Source organism: Xiphophorus hellerii, chromosome 1 (assembly GCF_003331165.1).
Source record: "Xiphophorus hellerii strain 12219 chromosome 1, Xiphophorus_hellerii-4.1, whole genome shotgun sequence".
Lineage (NCBI taxonomy): Eukaryota > Metazoa > Chordata > Actinopteri > Cyprinodontiformes > Poeciliidae > Xiphophorus > Xiphophorus hellerii.
Genome location: NC_045672.1, coordinates 1226098 through 1250226, shown reverse-complemented (window position 1 = coordinate 1250226; position 24129 = coordinate 1226098). Strand labels below are relative to the sequence as shown.

The window sequence follows — 24129 nt, the reverse complement described above, 5'->3', positions numbered from 1 at the left end:
ATAAACTGTGTCACGAAAATACCCCGTCACTTACTTTACCTTGGGGAAAATAATAAAACAGCTGTTTATTCATTTTGGGAATGAACGGAGTTGTCAGAATCCTGGTTTGTAATCTATTAATAAAGTTTGACTGACCTATCTGACTATTTTGTTGACATTCCCTTCAGCGCAGTTCCATCTAATGGATGCATAACGTAACCCCAGCCTCTACTGTAGAGTCTAATCTATGCGCCTTATAATGCGGTGCGCCTTATATATGAAAAAAGTTTTAAAATAGGCCATTCATTGAAGGTGCGCCTTATAATGTGGTGCGCCTTATAGTGCGGAAAATACGGTAATTATGTTTTTCATGGTACAGTCCAAACACAAACAGCTTTGGCTCAAGAATTATTTGTTTGGAAATTATTTTCCTTATTACATCTTTTACCTCTTTCCAAAACAGTGTAATTATCCTACAATACCACATGCAGTGAACCAGAGTTCCTCTGTCCTCTGTGCATTTTGGACATATATCAGGTATCTCCCTGTTATACCTATTAAGGTCCACTGGTGTTATTATATAAACACGCATTAACCATTTGAATTGAATCATTTTAAGAGATGTGTAGAGCTGGTGTGGGCCAGTTTACATGCTGTTTGCCAATCTTCCTCTGATAACTCTAGTAGTAAGTCTTCTTTCCAAGCCTTAAGTCTATCATGAGATCCTTCAGATATATGTAACATTATTGAGTGATAAAACTCTGATATGATACCTTTCTTCAAACTGTCCTTTGTTAACATTTTTTCTAAAGTTGACTTGGCAGGCTTTGTCAACTCATTATTTTGATTTGTTCTTATGAAGCTTCTGAGTTGGCGATATTAAAAAAAATGTTTTCTAACTAGGTGAAATTTATGTTGCAGATCCTGAAAGCTCATTAGTATGTCTGAGTCTGGTACATAAAGATTCCGAAACATTTGGAGTCCTTTGTCTTTCCATACTTTAAATATTGAATCAGCTCTACCGGATACAAAAAATTGGTTACCCCACACCGGACTGAACAGCGATAAACAATTTGGTTCATTTAAAATTTTTCTTATATCTCTCCATCTCTCCATCATAGTCTTAAGAAATGGATTTTTAGTATGTTTCAGAAGCTTTGATATTGAATTTGAATATAAATATGAAGGCAGAGTCAATTTCAAATCCTGAGTCTCCATGTCAGTCCAATGTGGAGAATGATTACTGTAATAAAACATCATAGACCTCAACTGCACAGCATAGTAATACAAGTGAAAATTTGGGCACTTCAAGCCTCCTCGGTCATAAGGGAGGTACAGTAAAGACAAACAGAATCTGGATTTCCTATTGTTCCATAAAAAATGCAACATCTTCGTCTTTATTTGTGAAAAGAATTCAGGAGGAGGGGGAAGAGCAACATTCTGAAATATATAGAGTAGTTTTGGCAATATGCTCATTTTTATTATATTTATTCTTCTAATCATAGATATTGGTAGTGGCATCCATCTTTCAAATGAATTATCTACTTCATTCAATATGAGTTTATAATTGGTCGCAGCAACCTGTTCAAGATCTGAAGAGATGTGTACCCCTAAATATTTAAATTCATTAACTATTTTAAACTGTAATACATCTGAGGATGGGCTAATTCTTTCATTAATAGAATAGAAGACTTATTTTTGTTTATTTTGTATCCAGATATCTCACTAAATAATTTAATTATTTCCATAATAATTTGTATTGATCGACTTCATTTTGATATGAATAAGATCACATCGTCTGCGAACAAGGAAATCCTGTGTTCTGTAGGTCCAACAGTGATTCCAGTGAGATGAGGGTGTGATCCCAAAAGTTATGGGGGGAGGAGAGGAGAGAATGAATATTTTAGCCACGTGAAATAATCCGTTCCCCCTCCAAAACACAGGAACAAATTAATTCACCAACAAGTCTTTAACTGTTTTTACTCCTTTCATCATCAATAATAAATCATGTAAGTTTGGTAGCATTTACTCTTTTTTTGACAAAGTTATGAGAGGGGAACCATTCTGGGAATCAACAATCAACACCACCACTGGACTTTAGTGGTAATAAATGTTTTTAAACTCTAAAAAAAATCTATATCATACTTATCACATAGACAAAAACCACATGAAAACTGTCGAATGCCCACTTTCTAGGTGATCTACCCACAAGAGAAAAAGTCTTTGTTCTTGAATCCACTGGGGAAACCAAAACAAGACATCCAGAAATGTTTGCAAATCACAAGGTATGGTTAAAAATGTAAGTTTAACTCAAGTATGAAAATCAAATAAAGTTGTTCTTATTAATATATCTATATTTACAGGGCATTTATGAGGAAGAAGGGGTGCAATGTTGGACATGTGACAGCATCCAAAACAAGATAGTACATCATGTGGTGTATTTTCACTGAAGGTGCATACATATTGTCACACAGTGTATGACTTTAGGATTTTGATATATATTTTGAGACATGTACAGTGAATTACTTTCTTTGTTACTTAAATTTAAAGCCATTAAATGAAGCTGTTCATTTCAGTTTGCAGAAAAAATCCTATCAAAAGAGGTTGTGGATTTTCCTGTTTCCAGAGAGGCGGACTACAGCATGAGGTTGAAAATTGTTGTGAGACTTATCCTTAACAGTGGTGAGGATAACATTAATATTCTTATTTTGAGTGTTTATGACAATTGTTATCATGATTACTATTATTTGTATGTTTGGCTAAAACATCTGTACTTAGCCAAACTTAATACATTAACATGGGCTCTGAAAACATTTATTTAAGGAAATTGTCTACAAATTAATAAGTACAATCATTTTATTTTCTATATTTTTTTTCATAAATGACTGTGTTGGTGCTTAGCACATCCTGTGTAACAGTTTCATACACACCCACATATATACGGTCAAGATTGTACATGTATAATCGTGTGTGTGTGTGTATGTTTTTATACTTTTGTTGTTAACAGAGGACCTAAAAGACTTGTGTCACTTCTGTGGAGAGATGGAAAGTGACACGGATGTGAACTGGGTAGGAAAGTTTTTAGAACTATTCAAAGACTTAGTGTTAGTAAACTAAATGAAGAGGACAAGTTTTATCTAATCTTATCTTGCGTAAACAAGCTATGATATGATCCTCCAGCAGTTGGAATATAAGGGAATCTAAAATTATTGATTGTATATTGTAATTGTAAAGACATATTTTTCTAAAAAAAACAAAAAAAACTGATATTTTTGGTTTCTTTCCTAGATCCAGTGTGACATGTGTCTGAGGTGGTTCCATCATGTGTGTGTTGGAAGCCCACCAACTGGAAAAACTTATCACTGCTTTGCCTGTTTGCCTTAGTTGCCTTAGTTTGCCTTTGTTCCTGAGTTTGCTGTGGTGTGCTTGTTTATGTATGTTGTTTAATGGTTAATAAATTACATTTTGAAAACTGTTTGATTTTTATACTTACAAGACTTTGATATAAGGCAGCTATGGAAAAAAAGTTTAAATCCCAAGGCCCCTTATCTTTGAGAAATGAAGAGCAAATGTTTCCAAAGCACAGTTTAAACACTTTCTTGTAAATTAATTTGTTCCCATGTTGTAGAGGGGGAACGGATTATTTCAGGTGGCTAAAATATATGGTTCCCCCCTCATAACTTTGACAAATAATGATCAAATGTTACCAAATTCACACGATTTATCGTTGATGATAAGAGGAATAAACACAGTTAAAGACTTGTTGGTAAATTAATTTGTTCACATTTTATGAAGGGGGAACTGATTATTTCAGGTGGCTAAAGTATATGGTTCCCCCCTCATAACTCTGGCAAATAATGAGCAAATGCTACCAAACTTACATGATTTATTATTGATGATGAAAGGAATAAACACAGTTAAAGACTTGTTGGTAAATTAATTTGTTCCTGTGTTTTGGAAGGGGAACGGTTTATTTCAAGCAGCTGAAATATCCATTCTCTCCTCTCCTCCCCCCATAACTTTTGGGAATAAAGAGCAACTGTTGCTAAATTCCCCAAAATTATTATGTGTGATAGCCTGTAGTGTACTAGAAATTTCCTTACTACTGTAATCTGTCATATTTTACATTATAATGGGATTTACCAGAAAGTCTACACTCTCGTCTTTTCAGGAAGTCTTAATTTTTGTGCCATGCTTTCAGCCCGCTTCCATCCTCTTATGTCAGCAATGAAAAATTATAAATACACACTACGTGTTGAAAAACTGTGTTTTGGTGACTGACTTTTATTTCTGTCAGGCGGAAGTGACAAAAGTTGGAAAAGGACCGATTCTCTTGGCATTTAAAATAACACAAAACAAAAAGACCTCGTTTATTTAATTATTTTTACAATTTTGTAAACAACAGCTGCCGATTAAACTAAATGTTACAAGCTTGACATGATTAACTGAGTTGTTTTTACCGAGAAATCGATCAGAAGCGCCATGAAAATGGTCAGATCCGCCTCTCTGGCTGCAATGCGTGCTCCCGACACAGGGGGAACAGATTTTCACAAGGGGACAGAATTTCGCACAAGACCTCTTCTCTACTCGCGACATACGTTCATTGTAATCTTTCATTTCTTGTTTTACATCTTGTAGTGTCACCATCACTCCATCAAGTTTCGCGGACAACTCGCTTCTTAATGACTCCAATGCCGCTAGGATTTGATCTGACTTACTATTTTCAGACTCGCTTGTCCCTTCTTGCGCAGCCATGTTTTTGTTAGCTTTGCGAGCTTCTCCACGTAGGTTATGGTCGAACAGCTTCGTTTGCTTGGATGCTTTGCTTTTCCCTTTGTGTTGTTTAGTTGAGATAGGCATTATACATCAGTTTGTCCTTTTTTTGCATAAATCTTTTGTGAACAGCGGTTATTTTCCCCTTATTAAAGCAACAAGCAGCAGGGCGAAGTTCGGTACGTCTTCTCACGTGGCTGCCATAACCGGAAGCCCATTTGTCTTTTTTACTGTTTTTGAAATAGTATGTGTAAAATTTTGTACACTTTTCTCAAGAGAATAATGGAAAAAATCAGTATGAATAGAAATTATACCAATGAAGCAATCAACCAGTTTTTTACCTGTTTCTTCTGGTATTTTGATCATTTATCTTTGCTGATGATGTGTTTGGGCTTGTGAGGCACTTCTTGCCACCAACCTCATTTTTAGCTTACTCCACAGATTCAATCAGATTGAACTCTGGGTGGCCTGATCCAAAATGTTAGCCATACTTTCAGTCAGTAGCATTCCACTCGGTCTTGGTTCCTCTCTAACTAGTCATCAGCTTGATCCTCCTGGACCAACTAATCTGGATTTATACTAACAGATGTTTATATAGGAGGCTGACACTGAGAAATAGTTCAGTTATTAATGTATTTTTTAAAAATTACATATTAAAAGTACCCCTCTGATCAAAGATTAGATCTTCAACCTGATTACCATTATCCACAAACTGGCTTACAAGGCAGTTCATGATGAAAATAAGCCGTCGACGCTATGATGGATCTTTTTTCCTCTCTGTTCTCACTAGGAATTTCTTCACTCTGATAGCCTCTCAGAAAATCCCTGCTGAGGTACTCTGCCAGAGCCTCAGTGAGCTGGTACAAAGGAAACCCACAGTGGTCTCCCCACTGAGGACCACTGACGTCAACAGTGGGTTCGTCAAAATGCTACATAAGCAGAGACTATTTCTAATTCATTCTGATTCAGATTCTCAAATGCAACCTTGTATGATTATATTTAGAGTCGCTTATGGATGAAACATTAATTAGCTTCACATTCTGGAACTGGATGTAGAGCAACAGAGGTGGTGCTCAGAATCACTAGAGGCAGAATGCTCCCAGATTATACTATTTAGCTTTTACAGGTTTAATATTCTAATCAAGTAATGACATTTCATTTTAGCATTTAACAGCTTTGTGTACAAAATTATAAATAAATATAAAGTTCATGTTGGGTCACAAATTTGGCTCAGAAGTTTTAGGTAGAGAACTCTGATCATAAATAATTTAGTTTTAAACAGTTTGAGCCAAACGTCTTCTGAAGGATGAACTTGCATAACACTGACTATAAAATGGCACACCCTGGTAAGAAACTCAAAGTTCATCCAGTGTCACTGACAAACTCATTGGAATGACTAGACATCTCAATGTGTCTTGCAACAGCAGATTTAAAACAGAAAATATCCAATCTTATTTAATATTGTCTTATTTCTCACCTTGTATGTTGGCATATCTCAAAATCCTGTCATGAAGGTCTGAAGGTGAAGAATTGAAGAATAATTTGGACACCATTAGTTCCTTTTAAGTATTTTGTGGCTTTTGGTATGCATCGACATTGTATAGTGTCTGTATTGTCATCATGTATGTGAAATTCACGTGTTCACCTACAACAGGTGGTTGTGTTATATTTTGTACAGGATAGTGTCACTGTTTTGTTTTTTGTTTTGTTTTGACCATATTCTACTGATATACTGACCACTTGGGAAGGAAGTTTGAGTGCTCTAATTTATCCCAAATATTCAGAAGATTGTGAGGCAAAAAAATGAAAAGTAGGTTGTACTATCAGTTCCACTTTGAGTTTTATAGATCGAAAATTAAGTGAATCTTCAACGGCGTAGACCAGTGGTCCCCAACCTATTTAGTACGGCGGACCGATTAAGACTTTGCAAATTTGCTGCGGACGGGGGGGTGCGCGCGCATAGGGAGGAGACCGAAACCGATGCTGTTTGTGGGCTCAATGTTGCCGCCCAAGATGTAACTGACAGAATCCAGTTAAAGGATTTTCAAAATAAAAGATCCTCCAGACTCAATACATAACACGGAAATATTTAATTATTTGTTGCGCGGCCTGGTACCAATTGGTAAACGGACCGGTACCGGTCCGCGGCCCGGGGGTTGGGGACCACCACTAGCGTAGACAAAGCGTTTGCATTATGTTGCATGATATTAAGTAATGCTATGATAGGGTGATTGTTTAGTCAATTCTGCAGCAGAATTGGCTAAATAATTCTGTTGCACTGTTCACATATGTACTTATGACTGCTGCAATACTAATGCTTCAACATGTCCAAGAACAATTGTAGCCACCTGGCTTTTCCTGTAATCTAGTTACATGCACCACTTTTGGAGTGTTTTTCACATCGTGGAAATATAAGTTATATAAGAGATCCAGCAGCGTGACTAGCTTACATTTTGTAGGTTTTTTGACCTTGCATTGACCTGCAAAGCTTTAGTGCCAGGTCTCAGGGGTGAAAGCAAGAAGGTGAAATGGGTCTAATCTCATAAGATATGTTTTAATAACCATAGCTGTATTTAAAGGGATTTTATTTCAATGAAGTTGGATTTTTCTGAGGAATTTTCAGCCTTTATACTACAGCATTTTCACATCTTACAAAGAATAGATGCAAACGGTGCATGTATGCTCATTTACATTAACCATCAATGTTTGTTGGTTTGAAATGACCAAAATGCTGTAGCTTGCAAAAGCTGCTTCATGACAGGTCTTTTCACTATTGATCCTCATAGTAGCCCACATACAAAACCTGGAGACAGCAAGCAAGAAAATTGAAACTGGAAGGAAGGAAGCAGCCGGGTTTGAGTTGAAAGAACATCTCTCCCTGAGTGGGAGTTGAGTGGGAACATTTGGCACAGCAGCAACTACATCTACACATCTAAGAGCTTTTATAGCCAACTGAAAAATCATTGAAGACAATGAATGCTACTACATTTTGACCATTTCTTCATCAGATATTTACTTCTACAACCCAAAAGCGAGAGCGCAAAACACAAGCAATATCAATGAAACAAACTGTATTGGGAAGAAGGATGTATTTTTTCTCCTTATTCTTTAAAGGGATTCAGGGAACTACTAATAATTATATCTGCACAAACAAACCAGAAATGAATAGTATCATTACAGAGGGGCATTTCAAATTGCAGTCAGATGCCTTATCACTGAGTAGACACTCTTTCATCATTGTGTAGTGCCTTTAAATGTTAAGGGTATCGCCTTTAATTTGGCTTACTTATTAAATTAATTTGTTTTCAAATTCAGTCAGGTAAATAAAGACATTGCATCAGATCTTAATACAATGGGGTGTCTCACTGTTGGGTATCGAATGTAATACAGAAGTCAATGCAAGTTTAGACATTTTGACTTGTTTTAGGGAACAACAGACGCAGACCACAGTCACAGTGGGATTTTGTTGAGGCAGTCAAGTGAGTTACAACTGCTTTAGATGAATGAAAATCTGTTTTAGTTTGGCCATTTGTGCTGACACAGGTATCAGCCTGTTTGCTTCTCAATCTATACCATGGTTAAAAAGGCAAATAAAAAACCAGATCACTGTTATGACCTAAACTTTTTTTACTACAATAATAGAGACAATGCAAAGTTTTCTCTAGACACATGTAGTATAGCATGAAGTTTCCGTCTTACTTGTTGCTACAAGTTGTCAGTCAGCTGTGTGGCAGAGGGGGCCCTGTGCTTTTTTCTACCAATTTTAAAACAACATTTTTGTTTTCTGCAAAAAACGTTTGCAGAAACTTTTGCTTTTTAGAGATCATTTATGAATATAGCTTAGTCGCAAGCTCACAAAGGTATACCCAAAACGTTGTTGTGAATCTTCCTTGTGATTCAGAGAAAAGACGTGGCTTCAAGTAAATAACACTCCAGAACCCGTAACACATCTAAAACTGAAGCATAAAGAATGTGAGTTTAGTCAAATCCAGCTTCTTGGACGCCAAATATTTCACAGCATCAGTATTACAACTTATATAAATAATATATGCCGTAAAATAAGAGTGAATGCAGATATTCTGGAGAAAAATGTTAATTTTCCCCAAGTGCTTCAATGATTATTAGCTGGCATGATCAAATAAGCCAGAGAACATCAGTTGGAAATTTTCCAAGCCCTCAGCTGAATTTCTGTCTGCAGAAATGAAGATTTACTTACCTTAGTAAGTAAATCTTCATTTCTGCAGACAGAAAGTCTGCATAGAGTAGAAAGAGAAGTCGGGACACTACCTTAACTGTTGGATATTGTTGTCAATGCTGCAATAGCACATGTGTCTTTAACACTTTTTCAACGGGTTCAATAATCCATCAGGATTATGTGAAGATCAGATTGGTGGGGCTACAATGTCACATGTGATGGTAGACAGTTCGAAACTCAAATCAGTATTTTCCTAAACTATTGAAATGCATTCCATAATAGTATAAATAGCATAATTCAGTGAAACAAATGTAAGTTAATCAAGATGACCATACTGTCAAAATCTAATACTGCACCATTTCCAGTTTTCACCAATAGGAAAAAAAAAATTCATTTGTACTTCTAACTACGTTCCAGTTCAAAAGCTTTAATGAATCCATCTGCAGCAGCACCGAAAGTGGCATGGAGTCAAATCAAAGCGACAATTTATTTACACAGAGTGCAAAACCAAAGGAATGATTAAAAAGGCTACATGAAATCAAAACCATTGAATTAGATGGAAATGGATATTTTCTCACAATACAGACCATAGCTGACCTGGAAAAAACAGACACACACGAAGCAAATCTCTCATAAACACACTTGCTATTTTGCATTTCTTACAAGCCTTTGTACACATAATGCCTTAAACCGAGCTATAAAGCCTAAACCAATGTTTGAACAGTCTACAAAACTGTCGCAACCCACAGGATTTGAGTGGTGTAAATCGATTCTCACAAATACGCCATGTTCATCCGAAACAGACATTATTTATATCCTCGAATGCAAACAGTCAATGGAGACGTACAGGAGGATGTTTTGTTTTTGAGTAGAAAGAATTAAACAAATGGAATGGACACATGAACTAAAACACTTCAGCATCATAAAGCAGACTGTTCCTGTTTTCTTGCCAGAAATGAAAACAAAAAATAAAATAATCTTCAAAATGTAGGAGAATGTTGACTAATTTTATAATGTTCAGGCTGAGTATTGTTAGAAGTGCTTATGTTTTTGTGTCCACCCAAATCAAACAGTTCTGCTGCCCTTTAATGATAACATAAAATATATTTGTCTGATATATATTGAGCTACATACATTTTTAAAATAAGTCACACTATCATCAATATCTGCAAATACCACGTCCTGCAAAGAGCTGGACGTGTATATCAAAATATATTCAATTTTGATAGGATTCAGAAATAATATTAATCACATAAACAAGAGCTTGATTAGAGGATTTAACTGATTTGACCAGTTGTGATCCAGGTTTAACCATTTGTTACTTCAGTAAAAATATCTGTAAATACTACAGGAAGAGGGGGAAAAAAAGCAAAAGGTGAAACCATGGATATGAACTGGATCCAACATTTGTGAAATTCTCTTCGCCAGATGGTGAGCTCTAGTCTGGGCATGTCCCAAAAATATACAAGAGTATGAATAATGCATTGGATAGGACTTATTTCACAGTGTGTTTCCTGTTGTACTCATGCACACACACACCCCGGCACGCACACACACACATAAACGTTCACCCCCGCAGAGAATCACACACATGGACAGATGCAGACATGCACCATCTCCCAAAACACATAAAATGAGCTGGGGGTCCACATTTGCTAAATACTCCCAGTGGTGTGGGCAATATGGCTCAGGTTCATTGACAAAAACTACTCCGCTATGCTATGTTTGTGCCACATAAAAAAAAAAAAGCAAAAGACACAAACTAAGTCAACCAAAGCGTCCACATAATACTGACTTTCAGCAAGGAGCCATACACAATGACGTCTTCCTGTTGTCTATGTGACGTTCCTCACTGCTTCCCAGTGATGGTCCTGCGGTGTTCTCCTCAGCCTTGTAAAGTTCCACCGAGTCAAACGAGAGAAAGGTGTTAAAGGCTCTAATCTGGCAGACTACAGTGTTTGGCTCAGCCTCAGTAAAATCACAGCTCTTTAGCAGCAAAGTGTTGTTAATGAAATGTGAGTGGGTTATTACGGCTTCATGGAGGGGAATGTAAGGACGCTAAAACGGCTGACTCTTAAAAGAAGCTCCTCATAAGTTTGAATCCAGTCACAAAAGGTACGAATAAAAAGATCTTCAAGGATCCTTCCCTTAGAAATCAGGTGGTGGAGGACACAACAGCATAAAAAGGCCAGAAAGTCAATGCTCCACTAAAAACTGTTCCTCATAGGGAATTTTCTTTCTCTCTCAGTGATGACTTAGTAAATCAGTCTGTGGTGAAAGTTTGATGCTGTTGGTGTATTGAGAGGCTCAGCTGAGGCTTCTCAGAATTATCCCAAGAGTCACTGGAGTGACTGGAGAAGCTTTTTTTTTGTCCTGGGAGGTCAGTCCTTGAGGAGATTTTGTGAGGCCCGTTAGTGAATGGATACAGATATAGTGACTGGCCACTGCTTTGTTTTGAAAAAAACATGTTTGTGACCCTGAAGAGAAGAAAGAAGAAAGACAAGACATAAAGCGATCAAAGGATTTGATTCAGCAAACTTTTTTAGTCTATGATACAATGCTAACAATATGTTCTATCATAATACAACATGCAGCTTACTATCTACAGCACAAGTCCTAATCTAATTCAATTATCTTATCAACACCACTACTGGACTGAAAAGGTTGTAAATCCTATGAGTTTTAGGGAACGGGGGGTTACACCTAGCTGTAAAAGCTACAAACTTCAATGTATTTCATTGGGATTTAATCAACAGACAAGCACAAAGTTGTGCAGAACAGCACTGTTCAAGTCCTGCCTATAAAATTCACCAAATCAGTCAGATTCTAAGGACATCTCTGAAATACCCACTTTGGTTGGCAACTTGGAGTTTAGTGCCTTGGCTAGGGCTACGTATGTTTTTTAGCTATGTCTGGATATTTTCTTTTTGAAGAAAGGAAACACACAACAAATACAGGAGATTGTTGTCAGATGTACAAAACAACTAATGGCACCACACCATTGCAGACTGAATGCTGAAACTGGATTTAAAAGGTACATAAAACAGCATTTAGAAAGTGTTTCTATTTTCTTCTCAACAGCTTTGTTTGTTTTTCAGTTGAATTGAACAGGTTGCATGTCATTTAAAGATAGAAAAAGACTGAAAATAATTTTTGATGTCACACCTGCAAAATTTAGACAAGGGTGTGTTTAATCTTTATAATACAGAGAGACTTAATTCAAACATCAGCGCATATTTGTAGTATTCTTAGACATTTCAGCTACAGGTAGACATTAATTAGTGGTATTAAAATATCAATTAGTTCTCTAATAAATCTTAACCACCACAATTTACATTAGTTAACCTGACTTCAGCCTGAACAAAGTGAGGAATGTAATTCATTTGATTGATTTTAACACTTCACACAAGATTATTTTACCCAGAATCAATTAACACTATTTATTATTTGCTTCTCATTTTAAAAATTCTAACCCAAATGAAAAGATCTCACATCGCTTTTATGTGATGGTAGCAAAAAACCCAAAAGCCAGAATCATACAGTATTCTGAATGTGAAGATATTTCACCCTCAGTTGAAGTCCTACAGTTAATGATTTAATTTAACCAATCACTTAATCAGGATAACCTCGCCAAATGAGTGGACTCGCACCATGAATATGTTATATGTATTAATCTATAAATGTTAATGCATAAATGATTCAGGGCAACAGTGGACAAATGTGACATTTGAAGACTGCCCATATAAACCATGCAGACACTTAAATATAAGTTGGTAAATCCATATAGAATTGCGCAAATTCCCAGGGCCGGGCAAATAAATATTTATGACTCCACCAATTCCCCTTTTCTCCCTGTCCTTGGCAATTGTATATGATTCATTTTGTTTTCTCAGTGGAGGAGGGAAAAATCAATCTTCGGATATTGGCTAGGAGACATAAAGCATGTTGTTTCCAAATAATTGTGTTTTTGCAGAATATAAAAGCTTCACAGATACTCAGTCGACGTTCCCTGGACAGGGATTAATTTTATTTTTTAGCACATTTCCCATGTTTTTACCTGCTATGCGGGTATGAATCATCGGCTCTAGCCTGACCGGCTTTTAATAGGACGACCTTGGTGTAGAAGGGTGTAGGATACGTAATCCTAGCACTAGCAATTCTTGTTGCTTAGGTTATTTTATAAATACAACATTTCCACAAATTGCTTTTGTCAAGAACTATTCTTGGATACACTCTCTCCTGCTTTGTTTTGAAAGAAAGCTTGGACTTTTGAAGAAGCTTTTACCTTTGATGCGAACCCAGGGGAGATGTTTTTGTTGTTATGTTTAGTAAAACTACCCATAACAACCCTGATTTCACGTTTTTTTTACCCCAAAAAATCATCAAAGTGCCTACATCCTGACAAGCTGACAATTCCTTTGTGGTTTTCCTTCATCCAAGATTAACTGTTTCTACCCTCCTCTACTTTTAAGAGGCCCGACTCCAGGTTCTGACCGTGTTTACAAAAATAATGTTCTAAAGCCTGACTTATTCCCCAAACATCAAAACTACGAGACTAAAAAAGTTGTCGATTTTTCATTTCTGTTGTGACAAAGTTGCCAAATCTGTAGCTGGGGCAGTTATGAGGTTGTTATTTCAGATTTACAGCTGTAACTACGCAGACATAAAAATGACAGGATTTTCTTGAAATTTATCTCTGACCTGGCGATGAGATAAAGAGACTTGCTGCATTTCACGAATCCGCCAAGCGTCTCGGGTCCTCAGAGCCAAAGGCTGCGCAGCGCAGTTTGGCCTCTCATTTGTGGGGCTGTTGCTGACTAAATATAAGAGTGTTTATGAAATGGAGGTTTCAAATAGCCCAGGGCTTAAGACAGGTTGAGCTTAGTCATAAATGTGTTGGTGGAAAACACATGATGAATAGAGACCAAATGCTGATTTGCTTAATGAACCTCTGGACATTTTGTAAATTTTTGAATTTAAAATATGGCTTCCTGATTTCTGCCCTCTTGTGTGTGAAAAATTAAAATAGCCTAATTAATTAACTTTCTGCTTTTTTTTTGTTTTGCTTTTTTAATTACTACTCCAATGTGGGATTTTTGCTTAAAGTTATTATAACAGCAGAAATACATAGCACAAAATGCCTCAAACCAAGGTCAGGTTATCAGCATGCAAATCAGCATAAATGAGCTTGTTATCCAAAATTCATACTTGCTGTTTTCCCCTTTGTCCTACGACGGCTCCCTGGGCAAAGGCTGAAAAAGAAAAGTAGAGGGTGAGAATCAAGTGAATAGTGCTGACTTGATAGTGGGGTAGACTTGATTACATTTTCAGCTGCTGTGGTTTTCTTTCACACAGCACTGTGTCACACAAACCAAATCCTTTGACCAACCTGTTCCCCTCGTCACCTGTGGTGGCGCTGAACCAAGAACCACTGAAGGAACAATACAAAACCTCTGAAAAAGACACTGAGTGCAACTTCCTTTAAAAAAGGGCAAACAAAAATGGAGGTTTTAGCAGTTGGAGCAGTCTTTTATCACTTTTGTAGTTGATAAAAGACGGTAAGCTGTTTCTCCAGCTAATGGTAGGCTAGTATGTTTGTATTTAACTTGGAGCATTGTAGTCTACTTCCTGCTTCTGAAGTTTTCTCTGGTCTAGTTAGTATTCACTTATGTATTCAAACTACAACCGAATCGAGACCTAGGTTTTTAGGCAAACCAGAGTTTGCTTTTTTGGTCCGCATCAAAGTTCAATTATGCATTCATCCCTCCCCAAACGAACCGGATCTTCTAGACAAATTTGCTGGAGTTTGATTAAAGCAAACTAAACAGAACTGCTGTGAAATCTTTAGAAGATAAGGAGCTTGAGGTAACTTCATACGCTAACAGGTGCTGCTTTGCTCCTCAATCTGAATATACAAGGAGCATATAATAACCATTTCATCATTTGCATTCAAGAGAAAACTTTTTCTTTGATTAGAACCTACTATTCTTTCATCGGATTAGCGGTAAGGAAGAATGATAAAGAGTAATCTTCATTGTTTCATTGTGAACACAATAACTACAGTCCTCTCATAATTGTTTTCCTCTGACCACAAGATGAAAACAGCTTCCATGCCTTCTCAAAACTAGCGAATGAGCCACTTTTGATCAGAGGTACAGTACAGACCAAAGGTTTGGACACAACTGTGTGTCCAAACCTTTGGTCTGTACTGTACCTCAGCGAGACAAGCTGTCTGGGAGGAGCATTGGCATTCCCAGCAGCCGGTCCCACTCTTCCGCCGCGGTGTTCCGACTTGGTATTCCGCCGCCCGCCCCCCGCCTGTCACTCCGCTATCAGTCACTCTGTCCGTCCTGCCTAGCCCTGTTGCCTTTAAAGAAATTCAGTTCTCTGAAGAGGTGCTGATCCATCACACCTCTCTCGCAGCATGTCATCTAAATGCTAAGTACTTCCACTGCATCTTTAAATCAAAACAAGAAAAGAAATGAGCACAGGATGTGAGTGGTTAAAAGGGATAAACGTTTATAAGGGCACAATAGAATCATCTGGGCAGACCCTTTGCTTTTTTGCATTCATTTTCGAAGAAGTGGGGGAAAGGAGAAAGTGATTAAGAGGGACTCTGTGGGTCTTGAAAAACCCACAGGTCTTATCTCTTTAAAGGCACAAGAGAGGGGTGGGGGGCTAATGCAGATCCCATCAATTGCCATAAAGCAATATTCCATTTGATTTTCCTGTAAATAAATGATCAGACCTGCGCCCCCACAGTGTAAGTCCCTGCCTCTTCTTTGTCTCTCTGTCTCAGTCCAAGTGTTTGCTATTGATCGAAGGGGATTCTTGAAGTCAGGGCAGGAGTGCTGAGGCAGCACAGGCAACCGGGACTATTAACTGCTGCCACTAATTAAAAGGGTAACACGGTGAGTTTGGCCCCATGGGACCAACTGGCACGAGAGATGAAGCACACTGTTTGTGCGTCGTGCTCTCCGGTAAACAGCACTCATTGCCTCTAGTATTTACAAGACAGAGGACCCAAGGACATCCAAGATGCATTTATCTCCCATCGGCACGATGGATGAGGGAGATTCGCAGATAAGAAGTGAGAACCAGAGCTCTGCTAATTGCTAAAGTTGCTATGAAATTTAAAGGGGCAGGTTAATGTGTTTTCCAGCCACATGGTGCCATTTTATCAAGTAACTATGTTATCTCCAATTATCAAATAAACGCTGTATATATCAAATATGACTTAAACAAAATTTGACTTTAAAATTTAGCGCCTTGAAACTGGACAGCTGTCTCTTTAACCCTTACATGGGCAGCCACACATCTTTTTTTACATGAAAACTGCATGTAAAAAAAAGGTGTGCTTAAAATTTTGTACATGTTAAAGTCTATGTAATAATTATTTTATTCAAAACTAAAGGTAACCTCACTAATCTGGAATGAAGAAACATTTTTTCTGTTGTCATGGGAACCACAAGGTACTCAAGTAATTAAAGTCAAGTCAACTTTAATTAGTGCTCGCTCAATAATATCATCTGTTTGTCCAGAAAGTAGCATATGTGTGAATAATAACAGTGTATGTGGTTAGTTTGTAAAAGAATCTAGTTCTTTGCAGCGCCATGTTTTATGATAACATAGCTAGAAGACTGTCTCAACATGTGAGAGACAAGTTCTTTTACTACAAGCGCCAAAGAAAAAGAAGCAAAGCTAAGGCTAAGTTAGAGACCCACTTGTTTATTCTGCCCAATTAGTTTTAAGCTCTACTTTTGTTTTACTGTCTTCTGGTATTTTATCTGTTTTTAATCTGTACTGTTTTACTTTTGTCTCGTTTCCTTGTAACTGTTAAGTGCTTCCTGTGAAAACGCTTTATAAATTAAGTTATTATTGTTATTAAGAACTAGCTGGCTGTTAGCTAACATACTGACATGCTAACAGCTTTGCAGTCTGTTAATTTGTTAGAAAATTTGTTTTGCTCTGCTCATGGTTAAGACTCAGCCCTTAAGATTTTGATTTTGAAAACTGTACATGTGTACAGTTTCAGAGGTCATTTCAGAGGTTATTAGATGGCGATATCTCAATCTAACTGACCTGTCATCTTTAAGCACATTCTGTGTCCTGACTGTTAGTGGACTGCCTCCTCAGCAGCTGGCATTCTAGCTATTTCTCCATAACAATCCCTCTTCTACAGCATCTCCACTAATCTCAACAGAGATTATTCATATCCTTATGGAAACACTACAAAAAGTAAATAATGTTCTTTTCTTGGAGCAACAGAGGTCACCTTAGAAGAGAGCCCCGCTAATTCCTGAACAATTGTTAAAAGATGAATGACAAAGATGCATTAGTCTGTTTAAAAGGCAATTTAGACGCATATTCAGACTTTTTTAAACGTGAATGAAGGCCGAATACAGTGCAGCAATCACTCAGCAGGGCTGCTTCAATTATCAAGGTAACAACTGGAATATTTGTAATTCAAGAAGCAACATAATATATATATGTTAAACATGAAAAATCACAGTTTCCAACAGTTTTAAAGATTTAATACAAAATCTAAACACTTTAAAAACTTTCTAAACACTTCACAAAAATTAAATCATTTTCAACAATTTCCAACATCCCAACAAGCCCTCAACGTTTGATTGTAGGATCACTTCAGCTGGACAGAAAACAGACTTTCCTAGGTGGGTGAATAGAAGGACAACGGCTCTGCACAACTTATTAAAATACACACAAACAAAGTGCCTGAATAGCTCACAGAAATTTATAATACATAGAGAGAGTGCTGCTAAGCATGCTTGAATGTGTCCAGTGTTTATTATTAAAAAATAAGAGTTGAAATGTGGCCAATAGCTCAGACAATTTCACACCAGACAAAACTCCAGAGACAAGCGACATGCTGGGTAAAATACAAGTGGCAATTCAAAGCCCTGCAATGACAGAAATTCAAATAGGAGAGCGGGGCACAGTGTGCCGAAAGTGACAGCAGAAGGGCCGACATCCACCCTGGGTCTCACGCTGGGAAAAAAAGAGAGAGAGAGGGATTGGAGGGAGCCAACATATGCTTGCTAAAGTTGAACTGAAAAAAAAAAAAATTTTAAAGAATGGCAGAACTTGCAAAATAGTGTTGCTATTCTATTCCTTATGAATAAATATGAGGAAATATTGACTGAGAATCTAATCATAAAACTTCCTGCCGCATGCTAGGACAATAACACAACACCTCTGGTAGTAAATATGAGAAAGTCAAATAGGAATCCTGAGCTGTTTCTTTCTTTTGTGAACATCTCTATCAATCTAAAATATCCCAATACATCTTCTGCATCGCTCCATGCTCCACCTCGCCCAGACTGATGATCATGCCGCAACATCTGACAAACAGATGAGGAGTGCATTTTCTCTTAAGTCCTGACAAATTAAAAGACCTGGAAATGAAAGGGGAATAAAAGTGTACATTTTGCGAAGTGTAACCTCTGCGTTCGTTGTGCCACATGCCTTGTCTGAACATCAGTCATTTATTTCTGAATGTCGGCCTGAGCAGTCCATTTACAAAGTGTTAGCCCAGAGGAACCAGAGAGAGGCTGTGAGATACAATATGACCAGAGTGCTGTCACTTCCTGAGCAGATATGTGTATGAATGCCTGGAGGTCAGCCAGTGAAACATTAAAGTTGGACTCATGCGCTTTTCACAGGGAAGACGATGGTCCAATCATATCATCAATAATGTGTTCCTTTGATAAAAGATTAACATTTACCCCAACAGAGCTTGAAAATTTGTACCTTTTACTGAATATAGCTTCTTTAGATTTAATACAAAGAAATATATAGTTTGCACAATTCCACAGACTTTAGTCATGTCAGCTTTGACGGAGCTGAAACACTCTGTGGGAAAGCATCAGTGAACCGTTTTCAAGTCTTGCCAAAGATTTTCAACTGGATTTGGATTTTTTCCTGGACTGGGCCATTCTAACACAAAAACCTCAACACCTTTCCATAGCAGCTCTGGCTGGATGTTTGGGCTGTGTTCCCTGAAGGTGAAATGTCTTTCAGGATTTTCCAGCTCCATCCATTTTTTTACCCCTCCAGGGGGTCTTTTGTGGGCTCTAGTGTCCCTTAAATGACAGTGGGCTGACAGGAAATGGGGAAGGAGAGGGGGGAAGACATGCGGCAAATATCGTCGGGTCCGGGAGTCGAACCCGCGACGGCCGCGTCGAGGACTCAAGGCCTCCAAATATGGGTCGCGCTATCCACTACGCCACCACGGCACGCCATGCTCCATCCATTTTTACACCAACTCTGAACAGTACTTGCTGGAGAACTCCATCAGCTATGGTTCACTATGGCTCTAGTGTGTTAATTTTCTGGCACATGGACCATTCTGCATGTAGACCAGGGGCCTTATCTATAAATAATGCACACTTTCCACACTAAAAATTGGCGTACAGACAAATTTTGAAAAGTGCGGCGCACAAAAAATTCAGATGTATTAAGCAATAAAAGATTAAAATCATGAAAAACATCGGGTCCAATGCTTCTTTTGTGCATTGTAGTTTGTTATTGTCCACAAAAAATGTTTGCGTGGCTGCTGCACATTTTCACGGCAGGTAAAAAGTTTGTGTATATTTATGTAAACTTTCACGCCACATTAATTTTTGTACATGCCAACTTATGCATAAAATATGGTGCTGCACGGTTTTTTTTTGTGCACACGCTTTATACATGAAAGCCCAGAATATTACATTTTAGTTTTCAGCAGGTTTGCTTTGTTTCCTTATTAGTCAAAAACAAAGAGAAGTGAATGCATATGCACACCACACTTTTTAGATTTTTTTTGCAAACAGTATTTCATTTCCTTTTTTCTTTTCTTAAAGGCATCAAGATTAGGTGAACAGAAACAAAACAAAATGTGCAAATATTGACAAAAAGTCAATATTTTGATAACTTTTTTCGGCCATGCCTTATGAACAATCTGACCAAGTTTGAACCCAATCAATAAAAATCCTTAGGATGAGTTTGATCAAATGCGAAGACTGTAAACTGTCAAAACGGCATGAAAATCTTAACTTCAATCCAAAATCGCTAACTTTGGATTGAAGTACACCATGACATAAATAGACTTTTCTGTGAGTCTTGGGGAGTTCTATAAGTGTGCCAAATTTCATGTACAATAAAGTAAGGTCAATACAGAGGGTACTTTGAAAGTTGATAGGTGGTGCTGTGGAGCAGTTTCTTTTGCAATTTTTCAAAATTGCCAATGTCAAATGATGACTTTTTTATTTCTCACAAATAAAGGATCAATGACGACAATTAGCTCATTTACTCATTTGGACATAAAAAATTGAAAAAGCCTACACGCACACAAAAAGAATAATTATCCCTGAAACTGATCTTTTGTAAAAAAATTTTAATATTACATTTTGAATTTTTTTTTCAAGGTTGATCTTTATAATTGAACTTGAGACACATATTCTGTTCAGGGTCAAATTGACCCACTGATTAAAATCAAGACAAATAAGTCATGCAGAGAGTATTTATGTTTTTCCCCCCACTTCTGCTGAGTGTGCCCTCAGTGTGGGTGGAGATTGCCCACGGGAACAGAAAAGGTTCCCATCAAAAGTTGCATGAACACCTGCTTTTTCGCAGTTTCCTAGTGAAGTAAAGAGAAGAGTGAGAAAGTGGACTTGTAGGGGTGCACGTGTGCATGTATGTGTGTGTCTGTGGGGGGGGGGGGGGGGGGGGGGGGGGGGGGGGGGACTATGTCTCATAGTTGCAAGGAAACATAGAATTGGACATTTTTACTTCTTTTTTACCCTTCAACTTGAGTGCCGGGTCAAATTGACCCGACAGTATCTATGTAAAATGTAGACGTAGGGGTGGTTGCAAACGTGTAAAATGAAAAAATTTTCAATTTATATGCAGAGTGCACCTATTAAGACAAATAGAAAAAGTTTCATGCAAAAAAAATACTTACAACTATTTAAAAAAAATGTTTAAACTTTAAAACAGGTCAATTTGACCCACAACATAACAGGAGGGATAAGAAGAAACGGAGCAATTATAATAGGCTTCACAGGGCTTTTGCTCCTTGAGCCTAATAAGCAAATAAGTGAGAGCTTGTCCAACTGACACTTCATTATCATTACACTTCTTAAAAGGGCAGTATTGTGTAAAACCAAATTTTTTTTAGCTTTACATCGTATTATGTTATTGCTTCATCATAAAGATATGTGGAGTGTTGCCTTATACCTTTTATGCATGTTTGAGGAATCCTTCCATGGCAACCATTAAGGTTTGTAAAATGCTTGGTGGGACCTAGCTCCTCCTCCAAGGTGCAGTTCCTCCTCAAAGCTGCAGTCTCTGTTCTTCTGCCTCACAGAGCAGCCCTCACCTGAAACTTCCCCACTCAGCTCCTTCAGACTAGCCATCAGCAGTTAGAAAACACCCAGTGGAACTGCACATCTGCACTCATTACACAAGCCACTTCTCAGTGCAGTACTCTGATGAACATTTCTAAGTACATGTGAGAAAAATGTGGATATGATGAGATGTGGACGGCAGAGTGTTGGTGAAAGCAGAAACTTGTTAAAGAGACAATGGCCTAATTTCAATGCGTTAAATTGCAAAGTCAAATTTCTTTAAAGCCATGTCTAATAAATTCCATATTTTTTATAACAACTGAAGGTGACAAAGTTATTTTTTAATGTGCTCTAAAACTGCACTGTGTGGCTGGAAAACACATAATACTGTCTCTTAAATATGCGCTACTATGTGTTTGCCTAAAACAAATTCTCAATGAAGTACATTAGAATAATGATTTTAATAGGAGAAATATGAAAAGGTGAAAGGGAATGAATCTGCCGTTCTCTGGGCTGCAGCATTAATGCCAGATATCTGTTTAAGAATCATGTCAGAAGATTTACAATTTTTGAAGATGCAAACTCTTCTTGAATGACCTTTACTTTTCTTGCTAGAATAAAAAGAGGACCACTTATTAAATATCTCTGTGCCTAAGGTCTGTTTTTTATTTATGCACAGTTCAGGAGTTACTGTTCAACAGACATCCTAGTTTACTCCTCATTTTATGTATTTTATTTAGGCTAACTAGATGCTGGTGCAACATTACAAGCAAGGAACTTCTAATACACATCCAGTGTAAGACGGAGCCAAATGAACTACGTAAATGGAGGAAAGCAACGCCATTGGTCGAGGCTTCGCAATACACACCAGTAAGAGCTCGGACCCTATAAAAAACTAATACCAGAAGTAGAAGGCAAGAGATTTTGGGACTACTGTAATGATGTGTATGTGATGTTTTGGTTCCGCAGATGTGCATTAAAAATCTCTTCTCGTTTGACCATGAGCAGATGGAGTTCCGAGTCTTATTTAACCTTTATTTATATATTCTATGAGTTTAGGCACCTTTAAATTCCTCCATATAAATGGTGACCCCGACGTGCCGATTCAGCCGATTCAGACTTAAGGGGGACAAAAAGGTGTCTCTCTCTCCAGACTAGCTGCAAGACAAGGATCCGGGCCAGACACAGAAAAAGAGGTAAGATTTTTATCTCTTGCTTATTAAATTATAAAAAGGATTCTTGTCTGGTGGCAGTCTGAAGAGCTAAAAAGTGATAAGGTTCTTTTCTGCTCATCATCAAGCGATCCCTTAGCGCTAAGGGGGGTTGCCTAATCACCAAGGCTCATAGTTACCATTTACATTCTGGAAATATACGCAACCCTTAAAATAAGCACCTTTGTCAGTCTGGCTTTACGCCCTTTTGGCGATGTGTAACACTCTAGGAATTTCCATTCCGCGTTATAAGCTACCACATTTCAGCGAGCTGGGTGAAGCTCTTCTGAGCAAGCGCCTTCTCGAGTTGATTAATTAAAACATATCACGATTTGTTAAATACGGCGTGAGGCCGTGGGTTAGGAGAATGGCAAGAGGCCATGAGTTTTAATATTAAGCCAGCTGAATCTGCGAAGAGAGATTGAGATCTCTAGAAATAGGCCAGGAGAATTCTCGAAACTTCCCCGGTTTCAAAGCGACGGAATTCTCCACCAAGAGAGAAAGCAGATTTCTCTGTGTGGCCTGAGAATATATGTATAAGAAAAAAGCAGAGATTGCCATCTCTTAAGTTGTTGAAAAAGAAGAAAAAGAAATAGCGCAGAGATTGAGATCTCTATATAGTTGTTGTGAAAGCGCTAAGGTTAAAAGGTCGATCGGACCATGTAACCCAGCCGGGTGGGAGCATGACTCTGAGTTCCGTCTCTCTGCTGAGGAGACAGAGGTCTCCCAGTTAGGGCGCTGGAAGGCCTTTAAAGAGTATGAGACAAGCTCTGAGAAGTCTCAAAGTTTTAGTAACTGAGTTTTTTAAGGATTGTTTTGTGAGTTAAACTGCAGTATTTGTTTTAATTTCCTTGTCTGAGATCTCTGGAGAGGAGTAAGTGGTTCTGTTGCCATGGCTGAAATGACTAAGTACTAACAGAATTAAATGTGTGCACACATAAATTTGACAATGGCTAGTTAAATCAGTAGCCAACTAAATTTTATATTTTTATAAATAAATATAATAATCAATAAAGTTATATAAACTAGAATCCCCGGGGAGGAAAGAGTTGTAATAAAATCGATAGGAGGTAGAAATATAAATGGAATGAGTGTTGCTGAGATGAATGGCTGAATACAATTAAATACACGGAAAACAAAACGAGTTCAATGGAATATTTATATTTCAACACTGACCTTAGTTGTAAGAACATAAAACCTTCTCTTGGTTGTAGATTTATTTAAGCATAAAAGGAGCAACGTCCTGAATATGAGGCATTAACCTTTACAATCCAAATCCTCGTGAATTGAATTACAATATAGAAGTGCATGATCTAATCCTTATTACTATAATTACGCATTACAACAAATAACAGACAGATTTTTGGAGAAATCTGAAATATGATGTTTAACCTTCACTAACCTTTGACAGACCAGTGAGTTGATGGCACCTGACTCAATGAGGAATAAAAGAAAGTGATTTGTGTTTAAGCTTACTGCTATGTTTGATAGTCGTCGGAGCGCCGACTCAGTTTCTGATCACTTGAAATGCTGGTAAGAGCGAAAATACTCTTTATGGAGTTGTTTTTCACTGAGGAAATCTGGTGCCATAGAAGGTCGAATTGACCTGGCTCCCGGCTTCCCC

The 24129-nt window shown here is 37.7% G+C and overlaps 1 protein-coding gene and 1 long non-coding RNA gene across 6 annotated transcripts in view; one reads left to right on the top strand and one right to left on the bottom strand.

The window, feature by feature from the left end:
- Positions 1–318: 318 nt before the first annotated feature.
- LOC116720199 (uncharacterized) lies at positions 319–4237 on the top strand. Its single transcript, XR_004339349.1, has 2 exons — positions 319–2661; positions 2987–4237. It is a non-coding gene; the product is annotated as an uncharacterized LOC116720199 (long non-coding RNA).
- A 4124-nt stretch (positions 4238–8361) lies between these two features.
- Positions 8362–24129, bottom strand: part of tafa5l (TAFA chemokine like family member 5, like) — a 135776-nt gene continuing 120008 nt past the window's right edge. For 3 of the 5 annotated variants that reach the window (XR_004339314.1, XM_032563210.1, XM_032563195.1), the window contains 2 exons: positions 14156–14199; positions 8362–11424 (listed from right to left, as the gene is read on the bottom strand). Coding sequence is in view for 2 of the 5 variants with exons in the window: in XM_032563210.1 (XP_032419101.1) it covers positions 11359–11424; positions 14156–14199 (110 nt within the window). In the remaining 3 variants the exon portion in view is untranslated. Of the gene's footprint in view, positions 11425–13648; positions 13765–14155; positions 14200–24129 lie in introns of all 5 variants that reach the window. The other 2 variants (XR_004339311.1, XR_004339317.1) reach the window with 1 other exon arrangement.